The sequence below is a fragment of the Ursus americanus genome, chromosome 17, assembly GCF_024610735.1.
Source record: "Ursus americanus isolate L20-20 chromosome 17, mUrsAme1.1.p, whole genome shotgun sequence".
Taxonomy (NCBI): domain Eukaryota; kingdom Metazoa; phylum Chordata; class Mammalia; order Carnivora; family Ursidae; genus Ursus; species Ursus americanus.
Genome location: NC_142143.1, coordinates 55,979,796 through 56,005,654, shown reverse-complemented (window position 1 = coordinate 56,005,654; position 25,859 = coordinate 55,979,796). Strand labels below are relative to the sequence as shown.

At 47.5% G+C, this 25,859-nt stretch overlaps 1 protein-coding gene across 7 annotated transcripts in view; it reads right to left on the bottom strand.

Moving 5' to 3' along the window:
- Nucleotides 1–25,859, bottom strand: part of BAZ2A (bromodomain adjacent to zinc finger domain 2A) — a 34,502-nt gene that overhangs the window by 4,668 nt on the left and 3,975 nt on the right. For 2 of the 7 annotated variants that reach the window (XM_045789826.2, XM_045789831.2), the window contains exons 2-25: nt 24,819–24,903; nt 21,470–21,661; nt 14,127–14,264; nt 11,964–12,557; nt 10,901–11,086; nt 10,060–10,278; nt 9,114–9,614; nt 8,912–8,972; nt 7,742–7,850; nt 7,471–7,572; nt 7,105–7,315; nt 5,538–5,638; nt 5,143–5,208; nt 4,733–4,966; nt 4,334–4,588; nt 3,452–3,666; nt 3,061–3,135; nt 2,742–2,922; nt 2,578–2,637; nt 2,242–2,386; nt 1,072–1,736; nt 717–939; nt 444–599; nt 176–327 (exon numbers count right to left, since the gene is read on the bottom strand). In XM_045789826.2, the coding sequence (XP_045645782.2) occupies nt 176–327; nt 444–599; nt 717–939; nt 1,072–1,736; nt 2,242–2,386; nt 2,578–2,637; nt 2,742–2,922; nt 3,061–3,135; nt 3,452–3,666; nt 4,334–4,588; nt 4,733–4,966; nt 5,143–5,208; nt 5,538–5,638; nt 7,105–7,315; nt 7,471–7,572; nt 7,742–7,850; nt 8,912–8,972; nt 9,114–9,614; nt 10,060–10,278; nt 10,901–11,086; nt 11,964–12,557; nt 14,127–14,262 (4,647 nt within the window). In that variant the 5' untranslated portion in view covers nt 14,263–14,264; nt 21,470–21,661; nt 24,819–24,903. Of the gene's footprint in view, nt 1–175; nt 328–443; nt 600–716; nt 940–1,071; nt 1,737–2,241; nt 2,387–2,577; nt 2,638–2,741; nt 2,923–3,060; nt 3,136–3,451; nt 3,667–4,333; nt 4,589–4,732; nt 4,967–5,142; nt 5,209–5,537; nt 5,639–7,104; nt 7,316–7,470; nt 7,573–7,741; nt 7,851–8,911; nt 8,973–9,113; nt 9,615–10,059; nt 10,279–10,900; nt 11,087–11,963; nt 12,558–14,126; nt 14,265–21,469; nt 21,662–24,177; nt 24,327–24,818; nt 24,931–25,859 lie in introns of those variants that run through there. The other 5 variants (XM_045789828.2, XM_045789835.2, XM_045789830.2 and 2 more) reach the window with 4 other exon arrangements.

Here is a 25,859-nt window from a genome sequence, read left to right as displayed (position 1 = left end):
TGCAGGTGGGAGAGTGGAATAGAACTCATTGTAAAGGAAGAAAACTAAGTGTAGAAAAAAATCTAGTGTCATAAGAGGTCACTTGTGAAGTGGGGACCCAGGGTTTTTCCTAACAGAGTACAAGAGATGACCGCCTCCCCCTCAACAACTTCCTATCCAGTGCCAGCCCGTGTACCCGAATCTGCAGATCAGACAGGATAACGCGTTGTTCCAGCTCCTCTACCCACTGAAGCACAGCTAGGTCTGTCTCATAGGTCTTCTCTTTGGGGGACCAGCTTATCATCCCTTCTTGAAAGGCAGGTAGCTGACTAGGCTCAAAGATGGGGTCTGAGAACACAGAGGGCAGAGAGAAAGGCCCATCAATGAGGCTGTTGTCCGCAGTCGCAGCTCAATATTTACCCCTGGGCTCTTTAGCTCAGGCTGGGTCAAAGTATTTATCTTACCAGTGGAGGGCCGTAGGCAGACTTCCTGTAAGAAGTCCCTGTGCTTGTTGAGGTGTTTGTGAAGTGCCTTTTCTCGGATACCTCGGGGGTGCAGGGCCTTGAGCGTCGCATCCAATGTCTCAGGATCTTGGATGCACCACCAGCCAGAGCCCATCTCTGGGAAGAGTTTACATATGTGGGGTGCGGAGTGGAAACCAGCTATGAACCCCATGGCCCCTTTCTGATGCCACTCCTACCTATACTCTCTCCCCATGCCACCTCAAGGGCACTCACCAGGGGGGACAGGCTGGGCCGTCAGCTGGGTTAGATAACGCTGTTCCATCTGTTTGAAGAACTTACTGGGGGGTCTCCCTCTCCGTTTTGGCTGTCCTAGCCCTGTAAGACTCTGTGGCGTGCCCCCAGAGTCTCCTGTTCGCCTCCTAGAGGCCATCCCAGGCAAGGGCGTAGAAGAGAGCTGTATTGGAGAACAGGGGTTGGCCGCACCGGGTCTGTTCATCTGTGAGATGGAACACAAGATGAGGGCATTTCCACATTTACAGGACCCCAACGGCCCTATCCCTTCCCCTAGCTTCAGCAGCAGCCCGCAGCCAGGCAGTGGAGTTGCATACCACTAATTCTGGCTACTTACTGGCTTGGAGGAGGCAGGCTGCTGAGGGGAGAGAGCAGGCTGGTCCTCAGAAACTGCTGGCGGTGGTGTAGGGGCAGCATTGCAAGGCATCTGGGCTGAGAAGTTAAACCACGGAGCTTGAGCATCAGGGACAGATTCCGCCTCATCAGGCTCTGGCTCCTCCAAGGGTTGTGATGGGGTTGGGTCCAGTTTTCCAGGGCTGCTGTCAGGTGTGAGGACTGAGCTGCTCAGCAGGGAGCCGTGGCTCTGAGTCTGGCTCAGCCAAGACAGGAAAGCTGACTGGCTGAGGTCGTGCTGGCTCTGACCCAAGGACAAGGGGGAGCCTTCTGGCTCCAGGAACCCATTTTGGGGCTGAGGATGGAGCTGAAGCTGGGGTGGGGGCTGGAGCTGGGGCTGAGCCTGAAGCTGAGGATGGGGCTGAATCTCGGGCTGAAGCTGGGCATCAGGCTGTTCTGAACCCTGATCCCGGCTAGGGGATTTCAGGTGCCTGGGTTGCAGAGACCCAGGCTTAGTTTTCCGAGGTCGGCCTCGGGCACGAGTAGGAGTACTGGCAGAGGTGCTGGAGCCAGCTAACTCCTTCTTCAGGGAGGAGGGGGCTGGGCTGGGTGCTGGACGGGCTGCCACTTTCAAGGAGTCAGTTTCCTGCTTTATCATATCCTCAGGAACTGTAGAGAAAAGTGAAGAGTTTAAAACATGCACTGATACATAAGGGGAAGGAAAGAAGGTGTATAAATACAGTATATACATTTTCTTTTCCCCTTGGACTTAATCCCCCTTTTGAGATTCAACTGGGAACAACTTCTATGCCGACAATGTATCTGGGAAAGAAACACTATTCTCCCAAGTAACCAGAAGCAGCAGCATAATCACAAGCTAACATTTATTAAGAACCAAATAAATGTTAAACACTATCCAAAGAGTATTAACTCATCCTAATCCTCTCAACAGCCCTGTGAGGTATACCTACTATTATCATCCCCATTTTATAAATGAGGAGACTGAAGCATACAGCAGGTAGGTGTGAAGTCTCGCCCCAGAGCCTGTTCTCTTAACCACTATGCCACAGTGATTCTCATGAAATGAAAGAATCCCAAAAAGACTAGACACAGGAAAAGGAACTGGTTAACTCTGTTAGATAGGACTCAATTCAGGCTCCCATGAAACACCTACCTAAGCTCTCCTCTGTTCCTTCCACAAAGATACCAGCCAAATAGGGCAACACCCAGTAGCGGCGTCTGTAGCGGTCCTGACCCAAGGAGACTGCTCGAAGCATCTGGGATGAATGAAGCAGCTTTTTTCGAAAGAAGAGCTGACGCTGGGTAGGCAGTGGAAAGAAAGAGGAATAAAAAACACATTTCGAAAGAGTGACTCTGTCCAGTATATGGGAGTTGGGCAATGGTTCTCAGCTTCCCTATAAAACTGATTATCATCTGGGGTACAACTCACAAGGTGATAAATTCTCTCCCAGCCCCAAGCCCCAGCTCCTGGGAGGTTAGAGCAGAGTACCTTGCTCAGCTTTTCTATCTGGCGCTCTAGCTCTGGGATGCTTGATGCTGTGGCATCAACCTGGAGAAGAAACAGATGGACAATGAGAGAAAGGGAATTATTAGATTCAAGAAAGAGAAATAATTTATTTCCAACTCCCACTGTCCTCAGTGTGGGGCTAGTACCTCTCCATCTCTTCGACCCCTACGGCCATGGACAGTCGCTATGGTCTCTTCCTCTTCCTCTTCCTCCATGCCACTGGTCTCCTCCATGATGCGAGAACTGCGCCTCCGCCCCAGGCCCTCCTCTGGCCCTTGCATCTCTATCTCAGGCCGCCCAGTTCGCTTGGCCAGAGCAGTTTTCAGTCTTAAAACAGATTAAGGGAAAAACTGTGTTGAGGAATGGGAGACGCTGCAAGCACTGGTTCCAAGTGCAAGTTCTGGCAATGCTTCAAGCTTTCCGCCTTCTCTCCTCTCTAGGCCCTACCCTCTGTCCCATCCCTACCTCCGGAGCCGGCCTTCAACAATCCACTTGTTCTTCCTGTAGCTGGACATACTCTCCAGAGTCTTGTCGATCTCACTACAGAGGAACAGGGAATGAGATTTTGAGGTAGAAGTGGTAGCACAAACTAAAAGCACACAAAAAAGAAGAGAGGCTCAGGGGTAAAGGGGCTGCAGCTGAACAGGAGTTTCATCCTAGGGCCTAGGTTGGATAAATGGCAGAGGCAGGCTTAGCTTCCCCCTGGGAAGGTACTAACATCCAGTCCCCAAGTCGCTCCAGCATCTCCAGAGCATGGCAGTGGATATGCATCACCCGGGACTTCTGGAAGGCTAAACCCCTCTCCCTCTGATTCTGAACAAGGCACACAGTAACCACCCCCACCCCCGACCCTCACTTGATGATGAGGGTGGAGCCATTGAGCTCATGCACAAGGAAGGCCAAGACAGCAGCTTTCTGTTGGGGGGGCTGGGCCTGAAAAGGCTGCGTGCGCAGGCTGTCACAGAGGGCTGGCTCCACTCCATAGGCCATGAGGAAGCAGCGCAGGATCTCAGATACGTTGTCTCTTGTCAGTGGGATCTCGGACACCTTCTCCCCCAAGATCTTTAAGGACTGTTTGGAGGAGAGGAGAATGGGAATTAAGAGGAAAAAGTGGAGGGACGCCTGGGTAGCGCAGTAGTTAAGCATCTGCCTTTGGCTCAGGGCGTGATCCCGGCGTTCCGGGATCGAGCCCCACATCGGGCTCCTCCGCTGGGAGCCTGCTTCTTCTTCCTCTCCCACTCCCCTTGCTTGTGTTCCCTCTCTCGCTGGCTGTCTCTCTCTGTCAAATAAATAAATAAAATCTTTAAAAAAAAAAAAAAGAAAAAGTGGAACAACACCGGCTGGATGAATCTGGAACAAGAAAATACACTAGGAGAGAACTATGGGGTGAAAAGAGAAAAGAATGAAAGGTGCTAACATGAGAGAAGACAAAGGAAAGGTACAAAAGAAGAAGAAGAAGAGGAGGAGGAGGAGAAGGAGGAGGAGGAAGGAGAAGAAGAAGAAGTAGTAGTAGTAGAAGTAGTAAAATAAAGGAAAATAAAATAAGTAGAGGGAAGTCAGGAAGACAAACAGAAGGGAAAATTATAAGGAAAACAAAATAGGAAAAAAACAGATCTCCCTTCACTTGTCCTGATCACTTCAGGGAGGGACTTTCATGTGTTTAACTTAAAGGGAAAGCAAAACTGAGACACAGCCCTGGATCCCAGGCCCTCCCAACCTGCCTGGGGAAGGCCCTCACCTGACAGTAGGACGGCAGGCCAGGGTCATAGAGTGCAGCCTTCAGGAGCCGCACCAGCAGATCTTGCACCTCACCCAGGCTGTCACCCTGACACAGGAGTCCCTCCTGCAGAACCCCCAGGCTTGGCACATCTTTGGCAGGGTCAAAGCCCAGCACCTTGCCGAAGCTGTGCAGGAATTCCACGATGGTCAAGCAGTCTGAGAAGGCCCCGCTGGGCAGGATCAGACCAGGGATGCGTGAGAAGTCAGGTAGGGGCTGTAAGGATAAAAGTGGTAGGGTTGTCAAACATACCTGAAGGCAACAGTCTGGATATCTAGGAGGTTCTTTTAGTGGAAATGTCTTCACAACTGGCCCCTCCAGGACCCAGGAACCCAGGACCTGTTCCTCTCCCCTCACTACCTGGTGATCAGTCAGACACATGTCCTCTGTGGGCTTCTTCATCTCCTCCAAGATCATCTGCTGCCTCTGCCGCTCCTCCAAGCGTCTCTGCACGGCCAGCGCTTTATCGGCTTTGCAGGCTGACTTGCCTTTGGCCACTTCCTCCTTCTCCTTCATTTTTACCTTCTCCTTCTTCTCCCTCTTCACTTTTTCCTTCAGTTTCTCCTGCTTTGTCTTTACCTTCTCCTTCTCAGCCTACTCACCCAAAGGAGAGAGGGACCAGAGTTCCATAAAGATTCCAGTCACCACCTGTTCCCCCCCCTCCCAGCTCAGAGCCCAGAAGCGTGGCTATAAAACAGGACCAACTCACGCGCGTCTTGCAAGGTCAGTTTGGTGACTTCAAAGTTATACTTGTGTGTACATGCACCTACCTTGGATTTCTTCTTAGCCTCCTTCTGCTTTAAGCTCTTGGCCTCTTGTTTCCGCTTGTTTCTGGCCTGTAAACCATAAGGGAAGTCATTTCTCCTCAAACTCTGAAAGCATCTCTGCTTGGGCTAGGATTCAAAAACAGACAAGGGTGCTGGGGAGGAGAGGTGAGAGATGGGATGAGGGGTTGGCAATGGATCAATTCTCTCACCCTGGAGATGCCCACATGATTCTTGAACAAGCCCAATTCTCTAAATCAAGCCCCCCCCCCCAATTCCAGGTAATGAAGGAACGCTGCTACATGGGGGGAGGTGGGGAATGTGGGAGAAGGAAGAAGAGATGGCGAAGCAGACTGCAGGGAAAGTTCTAACCCACTGAGAAAGCTCTCTGATGCCCTCACCTGCCCTTGGATAGTAGGCTGACACTCTCCTCGCTGTACCTTCTGCTTCATCTTCTTCTTGATTTTACTCATCTTTGCTTTATCCTCCTCATTCAGTGTTTCTGTGAGGAGAGAAAGACAAATGAAGAGTGAGGCAGGCAGACTGATCTCCAGCACTCAGAGCAGCACATTCCTGTCACAAAGCTGACTTCCTAAGCAGCTCCTTGAAGAATCTAGTTTTGTTTTTTGGTATATATAATAAAATGTTGAAGAGACACCTGCTGTGGGGCAGCACAAAGAATTCAAAAATCTCCTGCCCAGAAGTCCCAGCCCCTGGAACAGATTAGACTACTTCAGAAGGGGTCTTAGAGGCCGCAATGGCAGAAGAGCCTTGTAACCTGTCTCCTTTCCAGGCTACCCGGCTGGGGCAGCAACCCACAGACTGATTTCAGAGCAGAGAAAGAAAACAAAACCAAACTGCCAGGGAAAAGGGTGGTCTCCAAAGTTGGAAGCACCAATAAAAAAGAATGTGCCAGAAAGAAAAGGCTCAAATAATGGATACCTCAGCAGAACTGGATCAATACTGACATAGCTATTGCTTATGCTCAGCTCTTATGTCTTGCTCTACCAAAAAATATAAATTTCTCTGCTTTTGGAATACTGAATATTGAAGTGGAATGCTGCAAACAATACAGTGTTTTAGAATTGATGTTTCTGATAGGATAGTACCTATTCTATTCTGGCATGGTCACACCACCACCATGTCTATATAGCAATCCTCTAAATTAGACAGATACTATCTACAGATAACCCAGTATAGGGTTCTAGCAAAATTTAAGTGTCTTGCTCCAGGTAATATGGTCAGAATGTGGCAGAGCTGGAACTCTGAATAGGAGTCAGAAGACTCCAAATTTTTTCAAATTCTTCACACTATATCAGGGTAAATGCAATATTTGCTGAAAAGTTACACATTTCCTACCTGTCTATCCTTTAAAACAGTGTCAATTATTTTTGTATTCAGATGTGAATTCTGAACCTCTGTGATGGTGGCAATGAGTAAGGTAAAGTGCACATCCGAAACCAATAAGCCAAGGAGCTGAAAGATGGCAAGAAAGGATATGGAAGCCCTCTCCTCTCCTATGAACAACTGCGGACCGCCCAAGGCTCCACTAGTATGAACAACTGAAGAAGAAACAGGTTGCTGAAGTACCAAAAAAGTGCTGGGGCTTTGGTGCTGCTTTCTAGGGAGGGGAAGGTGATTCAGATTCATTCTGTCCAGATAATTAAAGTCAGTCATGCTCCTGGAAAACCCAGGCATTAGTAATTCCTCAACATTTCCAAAAATTCAGGGGCGCCTGGGTGGCTCCGTCAGTTAAGCATCTGCCTTTGGCTCAGGTCATGATCTTAGGGTCCTGGGATCGAGCCCTGCGTTGGGCTCCCTGCTCAGTGGAGTCTACTTCTCCCTCTCCCCTTGGCTCGTGCTCTCTCTCTCACTTTCCCTAATAAATAAATAAAACAAACAAACAAACAAAGAAAAAAACCCCCACATTCCAATACTTCACAGAGTAAGTAAAAGATACCACTATACCTTGGGCCTCCAATTTCTTTAGGAGGCGGTTATCTGTCTTATTCAGCAGCTCAGCAATTTTGACCTTGGGAGGCCGACCTCGTCCCCGTTTCACCTTGGGGACTTCCTTAGTCTTGGCCTTCTCAGTGTTTCGAGGTCGGCCCCGTTTCCCAGTAATTGCCTGAATCCTGGATGGGATCTCCTCTGCTGAGAGCTGTACCCACTGCAAGCCCTAAGGTAACGAAGAAGACTATTACAATGTGAGGGTGCAAGCCACCATATCCTCTGAATCAGTCAATGCCCCAGAACTTCCAAACTCCAAAAGAAGCTACAGCTTCTCCAACTCTTTCTCAGAAACAAAAGCATATTTAACCCTGGGGTGTGCACCTCTGGCGTGTCTCTCTCTTCAAAGAAATCTCCAACAGGCATACGGGGACTGAAACTGAAGTGCTCACGGCGGACGTTGTGTACCACGTTGCGGCTCAGGTACTGAAAGGAGGAGGCCAAGTGGCATTAGTGAAGTCACAGCCCTATCATGCCTTTGTCCAGCAACAGCACAAACAGAACAGGCCAAAGAGCAGAAAATGCTAGCCTGCTGCCGCTGGGCCCAAGAAAGGAGTCTGTGCTTCCAGTAAGATGCCCATGAAAGCTACATTACCTTGATCACTTCTGGAAACTGTTTCATCCTCTTCCCACAGGGGCCATAATACCATGTCTCCCCTTGCCATCGGTGGCTACCCTTCTTGATGCGCACTTCTCTCCGCCACCTGCCAGAGAAGCACACGTGCCCTGCCGCCAGGTCACACCCCTACCCACAGTCAAGCCATCCCAGGAGCCAAGTTCAGCGAGATGACACTCCCAGCATCTATCTTACTAGAACTGCATGTTAATGCAAACGCAGCATGAGACACAATCTTGGCTGGAAGGCAGGTCTGAGCTCTACAAATCCCTCAGGGCCCCAGGGGAAAGCAATACACCAAACCGCACAGGCCCAGAAAGACCTCTACCCGGCCTTTACAAAGTCAGTGTGATGAGCAGCCAGGAACCCCCTCCCTAACGCCATTCAAGGCAATTGCTGGGTTTCCAGTGAAGAGGATGAAGACTTGAAGACTTGAGGGAATAAAGGAAGAAAAGACAAAGAGTGCAGAGGCAAGCAAAAGAGTAAACTTGGGGCTGACTTCATAAAATGACTTTGTAGGCCAAGGTTTAGTAAGGAACTCTGTGTTCTGAGAAACAGATTATTCTAAGACGAAGCCTTATCTTTCTCTCAAAACTTTAAGCAGAACTCAGACTTGGTGACCACAAGTAGCCTAGAGGGGTGGGGGTGGGGACAATCAGGAAGACAGTCATTCTTATGAGGCCCTTGTGTCAACTGGCTTGTTCATTCTGGTCACACACTGTTCCTGTCCTTACCCCTCCAAAGAGCGTTAATTTAAAAAAAAAAAAAAAAAATCCCAATTCATCAGGATTTAGCCAGTCCCCACTCACTGCTATCCCTTCTCTAAGCATATTAAAACAAGTCAGCTAATTTGGATATCTGAGCTCTAGGGTCACCAGTTGGGTTTGGAAAAGATAACAGCTGCAGCCCCTGGAGCAAAAATCCGGGTGGCCACAAGAGAAGGAAAGAATAGGTGAGGGGAGGCAGATCCTAGGAGAAGAAGGAAAGCCTAAGAATCTCAGACATTATCATTGCAGATAACTGTCCTTGAATCCATTCTTGCCTAGCCCATTCCTCTCCATCTCAGATGAGATACCGCTCTTCCCTTCTTTCTATAGTCATTCATTAAATTTGTCAAGGTCAATGTATGTAGCAAACTAGAGCACTTACCCATGTTGGAGGGGAAGACGAACTTCTTCTGGGGTAGCAATACGTCTCCTCAGGACATCACCTTGGGAGGAAGATAGGGGATACCCAAGTAAAGAATTCAAGTAAAACAGGGAAACAGGCCAGCAGGGAAGGGCTAAATGCCACACAGGACAGAAACTTTTCCTTAAACTGGCTAGGAATGGAACAGAATCTGGACACTCACCACTACCAGAAGTAGTGACTCCTTCTCCAGTGATCTCTTCCAGGTCAGTGGTGGTTTCAGGGAAGGTGCTGACATCCTTATCTGCTGGGGAGGCTGTTGGGAGGACAGCTACTGGGGAAGCTGCAGGGGACACTTTTGGGGAGGTCACTGGGGAGCCTGTCAAGGAGACTTCTGAGGAGACTGGTGGGAGGGCTGCTGAGGAAGTTGGAGAGACTGCTGGGAAGGCTGCTGGGGAGATGACTGGGGAAATTTCCGGGGAGACTGCTGGCGAAGCCACTGGAGAGATTTCTGGAGAGATTTCCAGGGAGGCTGCTGGCGAAACTGCCAGGGAGACTGCTGGGGAGACTGTTGGCAGGACTGCTGGTGAAGTTGCTGGATGGAGCTGAATAGTGGACGACTGGTCAGAGGCCGGCTGGGTCAGAGGTGGTGGGAAGTCTGAAGCCTGAGTCTCCATTTCTTCTTGTTCTGCATCACTACCATTATTCAGGTCAAAGCTGTTATCTAGAATCCAAAGAACAAGATGGGTAAGGAAAAAAGGGTGTCCTACAAAACAAGAGAATCTACTCAGTCAAACCTGGACTAAGCTAGACAGAGTTACTTAGAGGGCTTTGCCCTAGAGTTGGAAAACATGAAGTAGCCTCTGGCTGTCCTCCCCGGCCATTCATGAAGGTTAAAGGGTAAGGCTGCTGCGTTCACTGTGTGAAGTACCTTTTACCTGGAGCCAGTAAGGCCTTTGGCCTCCTTTTTCCTGCAAACTCCAAGTCCCACAAGTTCTGGGCACAGGGCAGACAAAAGTCAGAGTGAGCAGCCTGTGCCTTTTTTAGTCCCACTACAGCCCCCCGCCTTAGCTCCCAGTAAGGCGCCCACCCCTAAGACCCTAACTGTGGAACTGTTCTCTCACCTTTTCTCAGGCCAAAGACTCTCTGTCCTACCTCTCTTCACTTACCTTGCAGGACAGACTCCCCAAGGACAGGTGGAGAGGTGGGGCTGGCAAAGATAGAGGCTGAAGTTTGACTGTCATCTGCCAGGAGACTGAAGGCAGTGGCATTATTGAGGGAAGGGCAATCAAGGGCAGAAATCACAGGGCTGTCCTCAAGAGGCAGCTTGTCCTCTGTACCCATCAGCTCCGTGTCATCTATACCATAGAGTCCTCCACTCACTGGCTCTTCAGGAGGTGGAAAAATCAGAAAACAAGATTTAAGAAATACTGGTCTCACTATATCCCAATTCTACTTAGTTCTCATCATGTGAAGGTTCTTTCTAACATTAAATGAAGGAAATTTTACAGCTCTCTCCCTGAAACAGTAAAGTCACCAGGCTATAGGGACTGTAAAAGCTTGAAGTAGAAATGAAGGGAAAAGCATCGGCTCTGTATCAACCCACAGACCAACACAAAATTCTAGCATCCATCATAAAATGGGCCTTTCTTATATTTCAGTGGGGGTAAAAGGTAATTGTTCACTGGCAACAGTTTTCTTAGTGAGATAGTTAGAACCCAAATAGCCCAACTGTGTGGTAATAAGTCCTTATCCAGGGAATTATTACAGCCCAGGGTTCCTGGCCAAAAGGAACATTGGGAGAGAACCTGGGAAATGAACCAACTCAGCTCAGAGTGCAGTTGGCCTGGCCAGCCAGTGAGATGAAACTGTGGTTGGACACAGGATTATCTAGAGGGCCCAACGCCCCAAATTCCTCAATACTTTTCCTGGTTTACTATCTCTTCTAGGTGACAGAAGCTGGCTACCTTTTGCATGGACAAACTGAAGGGAGCCAGCCTCTAAGCCTACCCGGTGCCAGAGGGTTGAAGGGCTCCAGAGAGACTTCACTGAGGATTGGAGTGTCTTCCAGTTGATCAGGAAGATGTGAAGGATCATCTAAGCAGCTCACTGTGGGGTCAGGGACCAAGACTGAGACCTCTTGGTGTAATGATTCCACAGAAGGGACAGAGCCATTGTAGCCACACATCTTCAGTTCTAGGAAATCCCAGAAAAGAACAAAAGTCAAAATCAGTGCCTTTGACTGGTTCATTCAGCTACAGTAGGCAGTCAGTCTTTGCTAGGGTGGTGTTCATTCTTCAGGAATTATAAGTACCAGTCCTATGCTGGGTTCCAATCATATCGAAATACTCTAGTGAGCAATGCTAATAAAATCCCATAGCAGGTAAAGAGAGGGGAAAGGAGAGCGGGTCTGAGACAAGAACCCCATCATGTTCTCAGCTATTTCCCCCATCCAGTGGGAATAGGTGGTAAACACAGAAAATCCCCTGTGATTTTATAGGATGATCACCCTTGTATTTGGCGTCAATGCCAAAATAAGCATTTATCTATATTGAGGAAAAACTGGAGAGGGACTATCACATGCACCAATGCTAACAACAACAACAACAACAGGAAACTGAGCAGACAAGCAATGGTATGCTCTGCCTGCTTCTTTCCCTCCTTCAGGTGCCAATCACTTCTAGGGCTCAGCCCACTTTAGCAGCCCAGTCTGGCCTTGCCATAGTCAAGTCAAATTGGCTTCAATGCCCTCTGCTAATGCCCCAACCCCTTCCTATATTTTGGAAGAAGCCCTTCTCGATGCAGGGTGTCTGTTGGGGCTGTTTCGGGCTCGCCCACCTGCCCTCTCCAGGCCAGCAGCTCTGCATGAGCTTGAAATAATTTGCACTCCCACTCGCGAGCTGGTGCTGCTGCCACAAAAACACCAGCCACTTGGCTCTGCTAATCACCAACATGCAAATCAGCCTCCACTGCAGAGAGCTGGAAAGACAAGTTTTCCTCACCTCAAAAAGCCACTGCCCCCCATAGCCCCATTTTTCCTCTCCCAGCCCAGCTCACAGACCCGTAGTTATACCTGGCTGCTCTTCTTCCAGCTCCAGGCTGCCTACCAAGCCAGTGCCATTCTCTGCCACAACCGAAGTCAGCTCCTTTTCTGCCACCTCATCAGGATGGATACCACTGCCTACCTCCTGGGAAGGTGCAAAGGTCTGGATGCTGGATCCCAACATAGGAGAAGTCTGTGGGGAGGTGAAAAAACTAGGGGGTCCATTGGGCATCACCTCAAAATTCTGGTCAGGAAAGGAATCATACAGTTCCTGTGAGTCGAAGTTAAGCCCCATGGGACTCTGGGTACCGTTAGCCCAGAACTCTTGGCTCCCAGCCCGAAGGTTAGTGTTGTGACTTGGGGATGAAGGTTGCCGGCTGCCCCCAAGGATGCCGTTGAGTGGATATTGTCCCCCAGAGAACTGGGAGAGAAGGGGTGGGTCCTTGAGGTTGTTGCCAGGATTGGCAGATGGGTACTGTGAGTAGTTCCAGAGACAGTCGTAGGCCACGCTGGGGTGATGGAGGTGTGAGGTGCTGGAGGAGTGGGGAGCAGAGTTCAAAATCCCTGAAGTAGTAGTGTGAGATACAGTAGATAAGCCATTAACATTCACATCCCCATTCAAACCTGGCAGAGAAAGAGGGAAAAGGGTCAGTTACAGATATGTACGCAAGAAACTACCACTTCTACCAAAAGAACAGCACTGACTAGAAAAAGGGAAGGTGAAGGGGAGGGGGATTCCCCCTCTGCTATATTTATAGCTTTTCAGTCTCCAGGGAACACCAAACCCAGATGCTCCTGGATGCAAGCTTAGCAACTACTTCTGAGGCTGCTGAGTAGGGGGCTGGGGAGCTTTCCTGGCCTACCACAGGAGTGACCAGCGGAGAGCTGGCTGCTGCTGCTCAGAGTTTTTTATTTTTTTAAATGAAGCTGTTTGCAGACTCCCTACAGTGACTTGCATTCTTCTCCACCCTCGTTCCCTAGAGGAATTCTTCCCTCGGAGTGGCATGACTGAATTCTCCAGGCCCCCCTTACCCCAGAGCCCCTTTGGCCCCACAGTGGCACCAGAAGGGACAGCCTCCACCTCACTGGCACATGCAGATCCAGCACTTTGTGCTGGGCTAAGAATAGAATCTGCAGTCACCACAGCGGCAAGATCCCAACTCAGAAGACTAGGCTTGGCCCCTCCCCATAGAAACCGGAGGGTAATATTGCAGGGGGAGAATCACTGCATGACCAGCACTACAGACTTCGGTTCTCAACACCAGTGGTAACCTCTGCACTGGAGGACAATTCAAATAAAATGAGCCAAGAAAGGAAAGAAACTGAGGGGGTCCTCCAGTGACATAAAGGCACTTCTATCTATCTGCACCCCCCCTTAAGGAGAACAGAAGGGAGAGGTGGTTAAGTATAAACCTATGGCAGTACTTTTCGGCTGTAGGGAAGGAGGGAAGCATTTGGGCTTCTGTCTGCTTCCAAGCATGAAGTACCTGAAATCCAGGCAAGATTAGAGAAGTACTTGGCAGAGCTATGTACAGAGCAACTGATAAGCCAAATCCAGGAAAAGACCTGATCCTGGCAGCAACACTTCCGTCTGGAATTATAGATGATGTTTCTCTCTAGGGAACTAGGTAAGCATTAAAACTCTCTCTGTCCCCATCTTCTACTCTCAAGGACAGGGGTGGCACAGACTTCAAGTATCTGCCCTCTTCTCTATTACACAAACTAAAAGGCAAACACATCCCAACCTTCACCCAATCCCTCCATTCCCAATCCTAGGCCTGGCTTCTCCAACCTTCAAAAACAGTTTCAGAGGGCTGTCCCTTTATCTCTCTCACGGGTCCAGAGTGGTTATTGGAAGCAGTAGCCACCTCACCACTCTCTGGCAGTAGCCAGGGAACAGGGCTGACAGAAGAGCAGGCCAAGATGAAAAAGCCAGTATGTTTTTCTAACTCCTTCCAACCTAAGTCAAGACTAAGAGTGCTGCTTCCATAAACCCCTAGAACTTGTTCTTAGAAACTTGATTTCTCTCCAGCAGCTGAAGTTCTGAGGCCCTACTTCCTCCCTCCCCACCTAGCAAGAAAAAGAGCTGTTGTGAAGTAGCTAGCCCAGAGGGGAGCCAACTCTTGTCCCATCAACCTGCTCTAAAGGAATGATGTCCACTCCCTCCCCAGGCCATGTGGCCCTCACACTCACTTTTCCCTTGCTGGGGGAAGTTCATGGGAGACCCGTTAGTGTAGAGGCCCTCCCCTGAGGAGGGAGAGGGTTTCAGTCCTGAGGCAGCAGGTGCAGGGGGAAGGCCAGTAAAGTTAAAATGGTCGTTTGCCTCCATTTCTGCAGGAGGGAAGAGAGAGGGGAAAAAAAAATCTGGTGGTTAAACAAGGTTATATCACCTGGAATCTTCTAGAGGGAATGCCCCCTCCCCTCCATCTACTTACCCTTCTCCTACCTATGTACTGGGGGGTATTTCGGGAGGTACAGGTTGAAAAAAGAGAAGAGGAGGAGAAAATATACTCCTAACCTGGGCAATGACCCTACAGCCTGGAATAATCTTCCCCCTGTGTAAACCCCACACTCTTAACTTCCAGTCTGGGTTATTCCTCTATGTTAGGTATATTATTAACCCTCTATTATAAACATTTAACCTTTTCCATCCTTTTGTTTTCCTTCCCCTCAAGGGAAGGCCAGGGTCCCATTCCCAGGGATCACAGAAGGTTCTCAATGCCATCTTTTTGATAGGAAGCCATGGAGATGGGGGTGTTGGCAGAAAACGCATATATGATACGTATGCTGCTTTATTATTATACTTGAGTTAAATGATTTCCATGTTATCCTCTCTATAGCCCTAGGCATCTGAAGAAGATAGTAGTTACCTCAGCAAAGGGAAAAAGAATACGTTTAGGAAAGGTGACCATAATGGCAAAACTCAAATCATCCAGCAACACTTTATTCTTTTTTTTTTTTTTTAAAGAATGAAATTTTTTTTAAAAGATTTTATTTATTTATTTATTTATTTGACACAGAGAGAGACAACCAGAGAGACAGGGAACACAAGCAGGGGGAGTGGGAGAGGAAGAAGCAGGCTCCCAGCAGAGGAGCCTGATGTGGGACTCGATCCCGTAACACCAGGATCACGCCCTGAGCCGAAGGCAGACACTTAACGACTGAGCCACCCAGGCGCCCCAACACTTTATTCTTTTTCATGGTTTTCTAAGAACACAATTTAGAAACATGCCAGGGCTGGAAAACTAACTACAGGGTGTCCCAAGGAATATTATTGTTATACCTATTATGGTTACTTCCTAGGGTTTTGGTTTTATAGCTTAAATGTAAACAGTCATGGAGAGAATAGCTGATATCTTACATTTAAAGGGCAGTGGCTCCCTGGAGGGGTAGTATGGTTAAAAAGCTTTTCACCCTGTCCTGAATATAAGGTGCTATAGTACTAGGAATGAGAAGAAATGAAGACCTTGGTCAGAATATAGTTGACAAAGATAAAAGGGAAGAAACATAGGAAGCAGAAGCCAGAATTATTGGTAAAGTCTGACATATCAATCAGAAACTTATAATGTACTAGTGCATACTAATTTGATATGTAAGAAACATGACCTTAATATAGAAAAAGAACTCCTTGGGTTACTATGTTTTTAAAAAGGGCAGAAGGATTCAGGTAGAAACATTTCTTTTCTTTTTTTTTTTTTTTAAGATTTTATTTATTTATTTGACAGAGATAGAGACAGCCAGCGAGAGAGGGAACACAAGCAGGGGGAGTGGGAGAGGAAGAAGCAGGCTCCTAGTGGAGGAGCCTGATGTGGGGCTCGATCCCAGAACGCCGGGATCACGCCCTGAGCCGAAGGCAGACGCCCAACCGCTATGCCACCCAGGCGCCCCTCAGGTAGAAACATTTCTTTATCGAGCCCCCATGATAAAGCAATAAGACCTAGATGATGTTTTATAACCTCTTTTTAAAAAGAATCAGAAGTAAAGCTGTTTAAAGAATGAATAAACTGATTAAGAACAGGGGCGCCTGGGTGGCTCAGTGGATTAAGTGTCTGCCTTCGGCTCTGGTCACGATCCCAGGGTTCTGGGATCGATCCCTGCATTGGGCTCTCTCTCTTGCTCACTCTCAAATAAATAGAATCTTTTAAAAGTAAATAAGTAAATAAGTAGATTAAGAACATCTATGACCACTGCCCAGGGCTTTTAAGAATCATGTTCCTAAATATGCTAGATAATGCAAATTAGACACCATCAGGTGTTCTGAACATGATATATAAACTCTGTATTTATGATATGATAGTTGTTAAGACTTTCTAGGCTAAATACCCTGTCTCTACGTTTATCAATTTTAACTGAAATTAAAAAAAATAAAAGCAATTCATATTTTGTTGACATAAGGGGAGAAAGTTTTTAGGATCGATTGATTTCCCCTCTTCACTCTAAAATAAGCAGCAAGCTAAACCTACTGTGCAACAAAGAAACTCGGTTTCTACAGAGAAAGACCTCAGGATCCCTGAGGATTTTCCTACAAGGGCCACTCCTCAGTAATAAGGGGTCCGAAAAATAAGCATCATGGTATGATAAGTTTCTGAAATGAAAGACATCAAGGAGGAATGTTCATTCCTTAATCCTCTAGGTTAGGTTCCTTCCAAAGCTTACATTACAAAGTAAAGAGGACATGCAGTAATTCATTTTGGAAGTCCTCGAAATTCTATTCCTGGAGAGTCAATCTCATCTGATCCCCTCTTCCCTCCCCCAGTTTTATGCACAGCCACACCTCCCATGGTGTGTGTGTGTGTGTGTGTGTGTGTGTGTGTGTGTGATACATACCTTCTCCCCTATGTGCACCAAACTATATCCTTCCACTCAATGATAGGCCACAGTTCATTTTTCCATTTTCTATCTGAATCTGTGAGGAAACTAGTGACCTCCCTACTCTGGGAAAGCACAGCATTTCCAGTCTCATAAATTACATACTAATAATAAATGGATGGCTCACAGAAATCAGATAAGTAAAAGGAATGGGAAGTTATCTAGTGCCTGAGGTCTGTTTCCCCACTAGCCTCTACTGAAGGGTCATCAGAACCACAATCACTTCATTTATAAGAAGCTTCCTACAAAAATAAAAAAGTCTTTGTGCTGTGCAATTGAAAACAGCACAACATAGTGGGCTCTACGTTCAAATCCCAGCTCTACTACCATTAGCTGTGTGACCCTGGACGAGTTACTTAACGTTGCTGAGCCTCAGTTTCATCATTAGTAAAACTTTTAGTACCCACCTCCATGGCCTGTGAGGATAAAAAGATAACCAGACCCAAAAGATCAAAACATAAATATGATTTAAAACCATTACTGGGGGCGTGGGTGGCTCAGTTGGTTAAGCATCTGATTTTGGCTCAGGTCATGATCTCAGCATCACGGGATCAAGCCCAGAGTAGCACTCAGAGCAGAGCTGGCTTGAGATTCCCTCTCTCCCTCTGCCTCCTCCCTCTCCCCCACTCATTCTCTCTCTCTCTCTCAAATAAATAAATATCTTAAAAAACAATAACAACAGAAAACTACACACACAAAAACAAAACCACTACCAGTACTACACAACTAGGGGTAATTCTCCCAGCCACACTTCCTTACACGTGACTCTTAATTTCAGATGTCACGTAACTATGGGATCACACTACGGGAATGCAAAAATGTGGACAGCTCTTCTAAGCAATAAATCCAGGGTTATTTCATTTTAACCTTCCTACCAAAGATGCTTTTCACAATAATGCCTGAAGGTAAATTATGACCTCCCATCTATGACCTCCCTCCTACTAAGGAGAACAGGTAAAGCAAAGGAGAATATCTCCCTTTGAACTAATAGGATTTTGGCCAAATGAAAAAAGAAATCAGTCCGTGCCCAACCCCCAGAAAAGCACACAGCCCTCATGACCAGGAAGTACAATCAGGCCAATACCAGCCCAGTCCCGGTAGTGTGTAAATGGATCTCCTAAGAGATTCTATGCTTCATTTGTAAGAATTAAGGGACATTGCTCCTTGAGCTTGAAGCAGTAAAGCCCTTGCCACATGGCCAAATAAGGCTGTTTGTCTTAGTCCCAACTGAAGAGCTACTTACTCTGTGGACCTGTGACATGATTTTAACACAAAAAGGCCGACAATGCACAAAGTGTTGAAATAAATATTACAGATTTCAACACTGTTGCAGGTGGCCTGGCCAATCCTAAGACTCAAGACTTCTGAGGCTACCCCCAGAAAGACAAGACACATAACCATCCAGCCAGACCCTCTGGCAGTACCTGCAGCTCTTTGGTTCATTCTTCCCATGTAGTATACCAAAATTCCAAAAATAGAGAGGTTCCTAAATTTTAGAGGGGGGAGGGAAGACGTGGGGAGAGCTTTCAAATGTTTATTTTTTTTTTTTTAAGATTTTATTTATTTATTTGACAGAAAGACAGCCAGTGAGAGAGGGAACACAAAGAGGGGGAGAGGAAGAAGCAGGCTCAAAGCGGAGGAGCCTGATGCGGGGTTCGATCCCAGGACCCCGGGATCACGCCCCGAGCCGAAGGCAGACGCTTAATGACTGAGCCACCCAGGCGCCCCTCAAACGTTTATCTTTATTAAACAGGAAATGCAAATTTTACTGTATAGTAAATAAATCACACCACTATGTTTTAGCTCCGTAACTGTTAATGTTATAAAGGGTATTTCTGAACTGTACTTATTTCTGGATTCATGAACCATACTCCAATATAGCGGTTCCTAACCAGGGGTGATTTTGCCTCTGGGAACATTTAGTAATGTTGAAAGGTATATGCTACTGGCATCTAGTAAGTAGAAGCCAGAGATGCCCCTAATGATCCTGCGATACACGAGACAGCCCACCGCAACAAGGAATCATCTGGCTCAAGATTATCATCCGTGCCAAGGGTGAAAAATCTTGCTACAATACAAAAGCTGCCCCATTCCCCAATTCCTATCCCAAACTCTGAGGGAGTTACAAAGATGTTCTGAATTTTCTATCTAAAAATCCCTTCCTGGGGCGCCTGGATGGCGTAGTCGTTAAGCATCTGCCTTCGGCTCAGGGCCTGATCCCGGGGTCCTGGGATTGAGCCCCACATCAGGCTCCATGCTGGGAACCTGCTTCTTCCTCTCCCACTCCCCCTGCTTGTGTTCCCTCTCTCACTGGCTGTCTCTGTCAAATAAATAAAAAATCTTAAAAAAAATAAAAAAATAAAAATCCCTTCCTGGCTAAGCGGTCTTCCTTCACCACTACAGAGCTCAAAATGCCAACCCGTGTCTTCTCCAGCCCTGGTAACAATCTGCTCCTGAAACTCTGACTCAGACGACAGCATGTATGGACTGAGGCTCATTCTCTCAAAATGTGCTTTCTTTAACCCCCTTTCATAGTCAGGGCAATGAGGCAGGAGAATGATGAAAGAAGACTACATATACTAAGGGGGGCTACTCAAAGACAACTGCCATGTCTAGCCTGCTCAGAACACAAAGATGATTGTTCTCCATGCTTCTTTCTTCCAAACTATGTAGGTTCTACAGCATCAATCGGATATTATGTTGTACCATTATATGTCCAGTACCTAATTTAGTGCTAAGTACATAAAAGAACTAAAGGAAATACTTGTCGAACCCACAGATTGGACAAATGAATGAATAAATCTATCTTCTCTGCCACTGCCAGCTTACTCATCCAATAAAGGTTGTGGTTTTTCCTCAGAGAACCCAAAAATTCGGCTTCATTCTTCACAGAGGTTAACAACTTCTAGAGGGAAGAGAGGCCCCAAATCTTTACATATTTTAGACAGTTGTCCCTTACAGAAAACAAGGCCTAGACACAGGGAAGTACTGAGAATGTAAGGGGCAGTAAATTTGAGCTCCAAATTAGTAAAATGGGGGCGCCTGGGTGGCTCAGGTCATGATCCCAGGGTCTTGGGATCAAGCCCCGTGCTTCTCCCTCTCCCTGCTACTCCCTCTACTTGTGCTTACTCTCTGTCAAATTTAAAAAAGAAAATCTTAAAAATAAATAAATAAATAAGTAAAATGTTTTGCTTGATTTAACTGAACACTCAAGGTATACAGGTTTTAAAATATTTGTTGACTGAATAAAGGATGTTATGATGATCTAGATTAGGTTTTCTGACACATTTTTCGCTAGTCATTTCACTGTCAGAGGAATGGAAATGCCTCTGAAATTATAGGATAATAAAAGCCACATTCCAGAGGTTGTAACAAGGTTATTTCCCTTGTTCAGCCCTAATTGTTTCTCAGAATTTCAGTTCTAACAGTTAAGGACTCAACCTTTTCCTTCAAGAAGATAACCCCCCCCCCCAAAAAAAAACCCTGAGCTGAGCAGGCAGGTTTAAGAATCCTGTTTAGTGAGATAGGTCATGAAGAGTCCAACCCAAGGAGACCAAAAGTAGTGAGACCACCCTTCTCTTAAGAAGCCCCGTGTCTTAGGGGCGCCTGGGTGGCACAGCGGTTAGGCGTCCGCCTTCGGCTCAGGGCGTGATCCCGTTGTTATGGGATCGAGCCCCACATCAGGCTCCTCCGCTGGGAGCCTGCTTCTTCCTCTCCCACTCCCCCTGCTTGTGTTCCCTCTCTCGCTGGCTGTCTCTATCTATGTCGAATAAATAAATAAAATCTTTAAAAAAAAAAAAAAGAAGCCCCATGTCTTAGCTTTTTGATGAATTTTTGGTAAGGTCAGTTTATCCTTTTAGTTTGTAAAATGCCCTTTTAATTATTCTCTGTAACTAGAAGGGCAAAACACTAAGTAACATATTAACACAATGCTACTTTTACTGCCAGTGACCCAATCTAAGAACAATCTCCAGAGCTCTTCAAAGGTAGGTTTTCTGGGGCGCCTGGGTGGCTCAGTCTTAAGCGTCTGCCTTCGGCTCAGGGCATGATCCCAGCGTTCTGGGGTCGAGCCCCACATCAGGCTCCCTGCTCTGCTGGGAGCCTGCTTCTTCCTCTCCCACTCCCCCTGCTTGTGTTCCCTCTCTCGCTGGCTGTCTCTCTCTCTGTCAAACAAACAAATAAATAAATAAAATCTTAAAAAAAAAAACGAAAACAAAGGTAGGTTTTCTGTTTTGCAGAATTTCGTAAATTTCAAAATGATACAGACCAACAAGCTGGTTTAAAAAAAAAAAAAGTCCTTCTGGAGGCACCTGGATAGCTCAGTAGAGCATGCAACTCTTGATCTCCAGGTCCTGAGTTCAAACCCCATATTGGGTACAAAGATTATTTTAAATAAAGTCCTCTGACCTATACGCAACGATGCTGATAAAGTATTAATCTTGGGCTACGGATTATATGAAAACATACATATCTCAAGAAAGAAATTAGGAAGATTATTTGCCCCAGGAAATACCTCCTGAGTTTTATACTTCACTCTATGCCCTAAGACCTAAAAACTTTGGCATTATTGCCTTACTGTACACATCAGAAACAAGGTCAAACATCATACCAATTATTGGACTAACTTCTGCACAGTTTAACAGTAAAAGAATATAAATATAGCAAACCTCGTCATAAGTAATCAAAAAGGTCAATGGCAGCACGGCACAGTCACCCTAAACAAGCTTTGCTTCTCTCTTGGCAACACCAGATTCCAGAACCACAAGACTGCAAGATGAACCTCTCAGGGCATTCTAGATTTCTTCTGACTGGCTCTGAGGTCAACCCACGTAGTTCTCTCTATACGTCAAAATTTTTTCCTTTATGAAGGAAACAAAAACAAAACACTCAATATTAAGAAATCTGCTCTTGATAGAAAAATGCATCCATTTTACAAGAAGGACAGGGAAAAGTTTGCCTCATTCAGCTTTCTGATTAATCATGTATCAATTAAAATCTACTTTCTCAAAATCAACTTCGAATTCCTTTAGAGTGATCTTTTTCCTTCCTTCACTTTTTTAACCCCCAATAGGGAAAATCAATTTACCATTTTGTCAGGTCCCAACTTAGGTAAACAAAGGTTGAAGAAAGGGGAACTTAAAATCCATGTCAAATCAACCCTATCAGAAAGCAACTCAAAAGAACCAACCAGTCAAGCAGAGACAAGAAAAAGGACAATGACATTGGACTTGTTTTTATTATTTCCATAATATCAACCCCAACAGCTCCAGTGAAAAGAACAACGATGCTATCTTAACTGTGATGATGCTGCTGTCACATAATATACATCCATCTATTCCTACCTGGACCTCTAATCCAGAAACCTACAATTCAGGTGGGAGGTTTGTGACTGGAAAATACTGAAAAGATTATTTAAATGCCAGCCTTAAGCAGTTTTTAGGATAGTCCAAATGATCTCAATATGTCATTTCTCAAAATATAAAATCCTGTCGCCAACTCCTCTAACCAAACCCAGTGTCTAACAAAGTGCCTGGGGACATAGTACAAACAGTCCATCACTATATACTATAGTAGAAATCTTCTGTAGTTATCAGGTGGGAGAAAGAGAGTATCTGGACACATGACTTTGTGCAGAACAGAGGGAAAAAAGCTCACCATTCTCCAAGAACAGTAACAAGAAAGAAGTCTTTTATGGATTGAAGAGTAAAGTCACATGACAGCTAACGCTCCTTATTAACTGGTTCTGCAGAAGGTAAACCCTCCAGCACCCTACATCAACTAACAGGCTTCCCACAGGGACTATCCTTAGGCAAGAATCACCAGTGAGGAATAAGCCCATCATCTTCGCTCTGCAAATCAGTTCCTACCCCAACACCTAAATTCCATTCCCTCTTCTTCCACTTCTCAGAATCTACCCTTCACCTCACAAGCTCACTTGACAAGGTGCTCTGCAATACAAAAGTTATACTTCAGAATATATTAAGCAGAACCCTAAAAAGTCACTCTCATGCCACAAAAGATCCCAAGTGTTCCTGGCAGCTCTCTATGCTCAGAGAATTTGCAGCACTAGTATTGAAAGTGCAGCGAGGTTGGTGGATGACTGAGTTTGCTTCTCTATGACCTCTAACTCAAGGGAAAAAAAAAATCCAGACAGGAGGCAGAGATGCTCTGGAGAGTGGGAGGAGGGGGGAGGTAGATCGGGATTCAGTGAGTCAACTGCAGTGACTACACTTCCAGTTGACAAATGAAGTTTACAAAAAAAAAAAAAAAAAAAGTCGAACGAAAGGACTCCCAAGACCACATGGTTGGCAGGACCCAGGCTTGCCCAGAAGGCCTCAGAAAATGAAACCAAATCTGATTAAAATGGACATTTCAAAACAACAAGAGACGCAGCAGCAAACGCACAGCTGCCATTTCCCGGCCACTTCCTGCAGGAGGCTTGGGGGAGGGGCTGTTTGTGTACAGATGGAGGTGGAAGCTACCCCCCCCATCGCCCCCCGAAGGATGCAAATCTTGCACTCCAATAAATCCTACAAAGGATGTCTGCTATTGGCATTGCCTTTCCTCTGAAAATTGGAAACATTAGGAAAGGAAGGGATGATACAGGATCATCTTTTCTGCCACGGAAATGGGGATCCCCTTAGTGAGGGATCCCCTGCCAAGGGGATCCCTCTTTCTTCTTCCCTTCGGCCCCTAAAAGCCCAGCTCAGACGCTTCAGCATCAGCCCTATCAACCCCCCTCCCTGGAGTGGGAGACTCCCGGGACTCGAGGGCCCCAAGCTAAGCACAGCACCGCTCCAGCAAGGCCCTCTCCTGATTGCCACGCTCAAGAGAACGTGCACCCCTCCCCGAGGGAGACACCCTGAGACCCCTGGAAACCCTTTCTAGCCTCCACTCGCCGCTGCCAAAACGCCCCAATCCCCACAAACGGAGTGTTTAACCCGCCCAGGGAACCCCCTCACCCACCATTCGCACTCGGGCAGTCCCCACCCCCACCCGAGGAGGTGGAGCCCCTCCCGGGGATTCCATCCGAGTCCCCCACAGGAGTCATCACCAGCCAGGCGGCTTCTCCGCCTCCTCGCTGTCGTCGTCGTCGCCGCCGCCACCGCCGTCGTCGCCGGGAGCCTCCACAGCTCCTCCCGCCCCCGCCGCCCCAGCCCGGGTCTTCAGCAGACCCGCCAGCCCCCTTCTCCTCCCAGCCCCTTGGGCAGGGAGACCCCCGCCCCAGGCTGGGTCCTAACAGGAAATAAGCTCGAGTCAGCTTCACGCCCAAGGCGAAGCTCCTGGCAGCACCGGAGCCTCTGTTCCCTCAGGGAAGCGTCAGATGAAAGCGGGGCTCCCTCCCCTCAGGCCCCCAGCCACAGACCCAACAGACCTGAGGCGGCGGCGTCCAGCCCGGCTCGGGGCTTGTCTCTCCCCGGGGGACGGGCGGTTCACATGGCCGCGCTCCGGGCGCCAGGAGGGGAGGGGACCGCGGGGGAGGGGGTCTGGGGTCCGGGAGGGGGGAGGGGGACGCGGCTCAACCGCGGGGCCCGAGCGGAGCCAACATGGCCGGCGGGGGAGGAGTGAGCCGAAGCCGGAGGGGGCGGGGAAGCTGCGGCCGAGAGAGAGCCGCCCCCCTCGGCCTCCACCACCGGGTCCTAGCGCCGGGCATCTTCACTCCCCGACCCGGATCTGGGTCCTAGCGCCGCGGTGTCCCCTTGCCTACCCGACAGCTCCCTCTGCCTAGTGTCTCATTGTGGGCGGTAGTCCTGTTTAACACTGAGCAAACTGAAAGGCGTGCCATGATCCCAAAGGTTAACCTAAAAGACTAGATCAAAATTTTAGGACCAAGGCATGTGCCGTTCCCCTAACGGGTGGGGGTGGAAGTGGAGGTGAAAATTTCAAGGGCAGTTATTTCCCAGGCTGGGTAGTTGAAAAGTGGAAGTGTAGAAGCGGAAAGGTTGGTCAGGAAAGTTCAGTGCTGATAAAGGGGTGGAGAAAGGCAAGAGCCTGCAGCGTCTGCTGCCCACTCACCTCTGTCCCGTGGGGGCAGCCTCGTCCGGCCTGGATCACCACTTTCCCAGCGACATCTGCAGGGTTCTGGGGGTCGGGAAGATTCCTGTGCGTAGGAAAAGGAAGCTCGGCTCTGGAACCAGACAAGGAAGACCTGAGTCTAGCCTAAACCTAGTCAGAGTGGCAGGGGATTAGCCGGAAAACTGACACAGCAAATAAGAGGCCCCAAATGGCCACCTATTCTATAACCCCAGTACTTTTTTTGATAGGGCTATATGACAGTGTGAAACCTGAGAACAGGAAAGAAAAAACAAGCAGATGACTAGAGTTCAGGCTCATCTAAAATGTCTATTGAGGGGCCCCAGGATGGAAAACAGTGTCGTATAATGTTAGAATTTAGAGAATTTCTAGCTCAACCTGCTCTTGTTTGGCAGATAAAGAAATTAAGGCCCAGAGAGGTTAACAGATTTGTTCAAGGTCAAGCAGTGGATAAAATGTGACTAGAAACCAGGTTTGTAACTCAACAGACTCTGCGGGCTTCGAGATAATTACTATTCAATGCAATGCAGTTCTACAAACAATTGCAAAACTCAGGCTGAATATTCTGGAAGAGGAAGAGTGTGGATAATGAAACTCTGGCAGGTTGAAGGGTCAACAAATACCTTTCCCTCTAGGGGTCTGGAGAGGAAGAAAATCTGAAAACTGGATGGGGCCAGGGCAAGACAGAGCCAAATACATCAGTCTGGACTGGATTTCCTTGCTTCACAGAGGAGTGGGCTCTTCCTCAATTTTGTGAACAGACTCTACTCCCCACTACAAATGGCTCAGAGAAGCTAATAAAGAATCGAGCTTCAGCAAAGCCTCAAAGTGTGTGGGCCAGAGGGAAGAGGCTAAGAGGTTTAGAAGGGTTTCTCTCCCTTTGCTGAGAAAAGTAGATTACCAGGGGGAAGGAGTAGACAGGTGGAAATCAAAACCCTTCTCTCCTCCCTGATTAAATAACAGATTTATAGGTCACCATGGGGGGGGGCGGAAAGACCCTAACAGCCTGCTGACCTTCAGTTT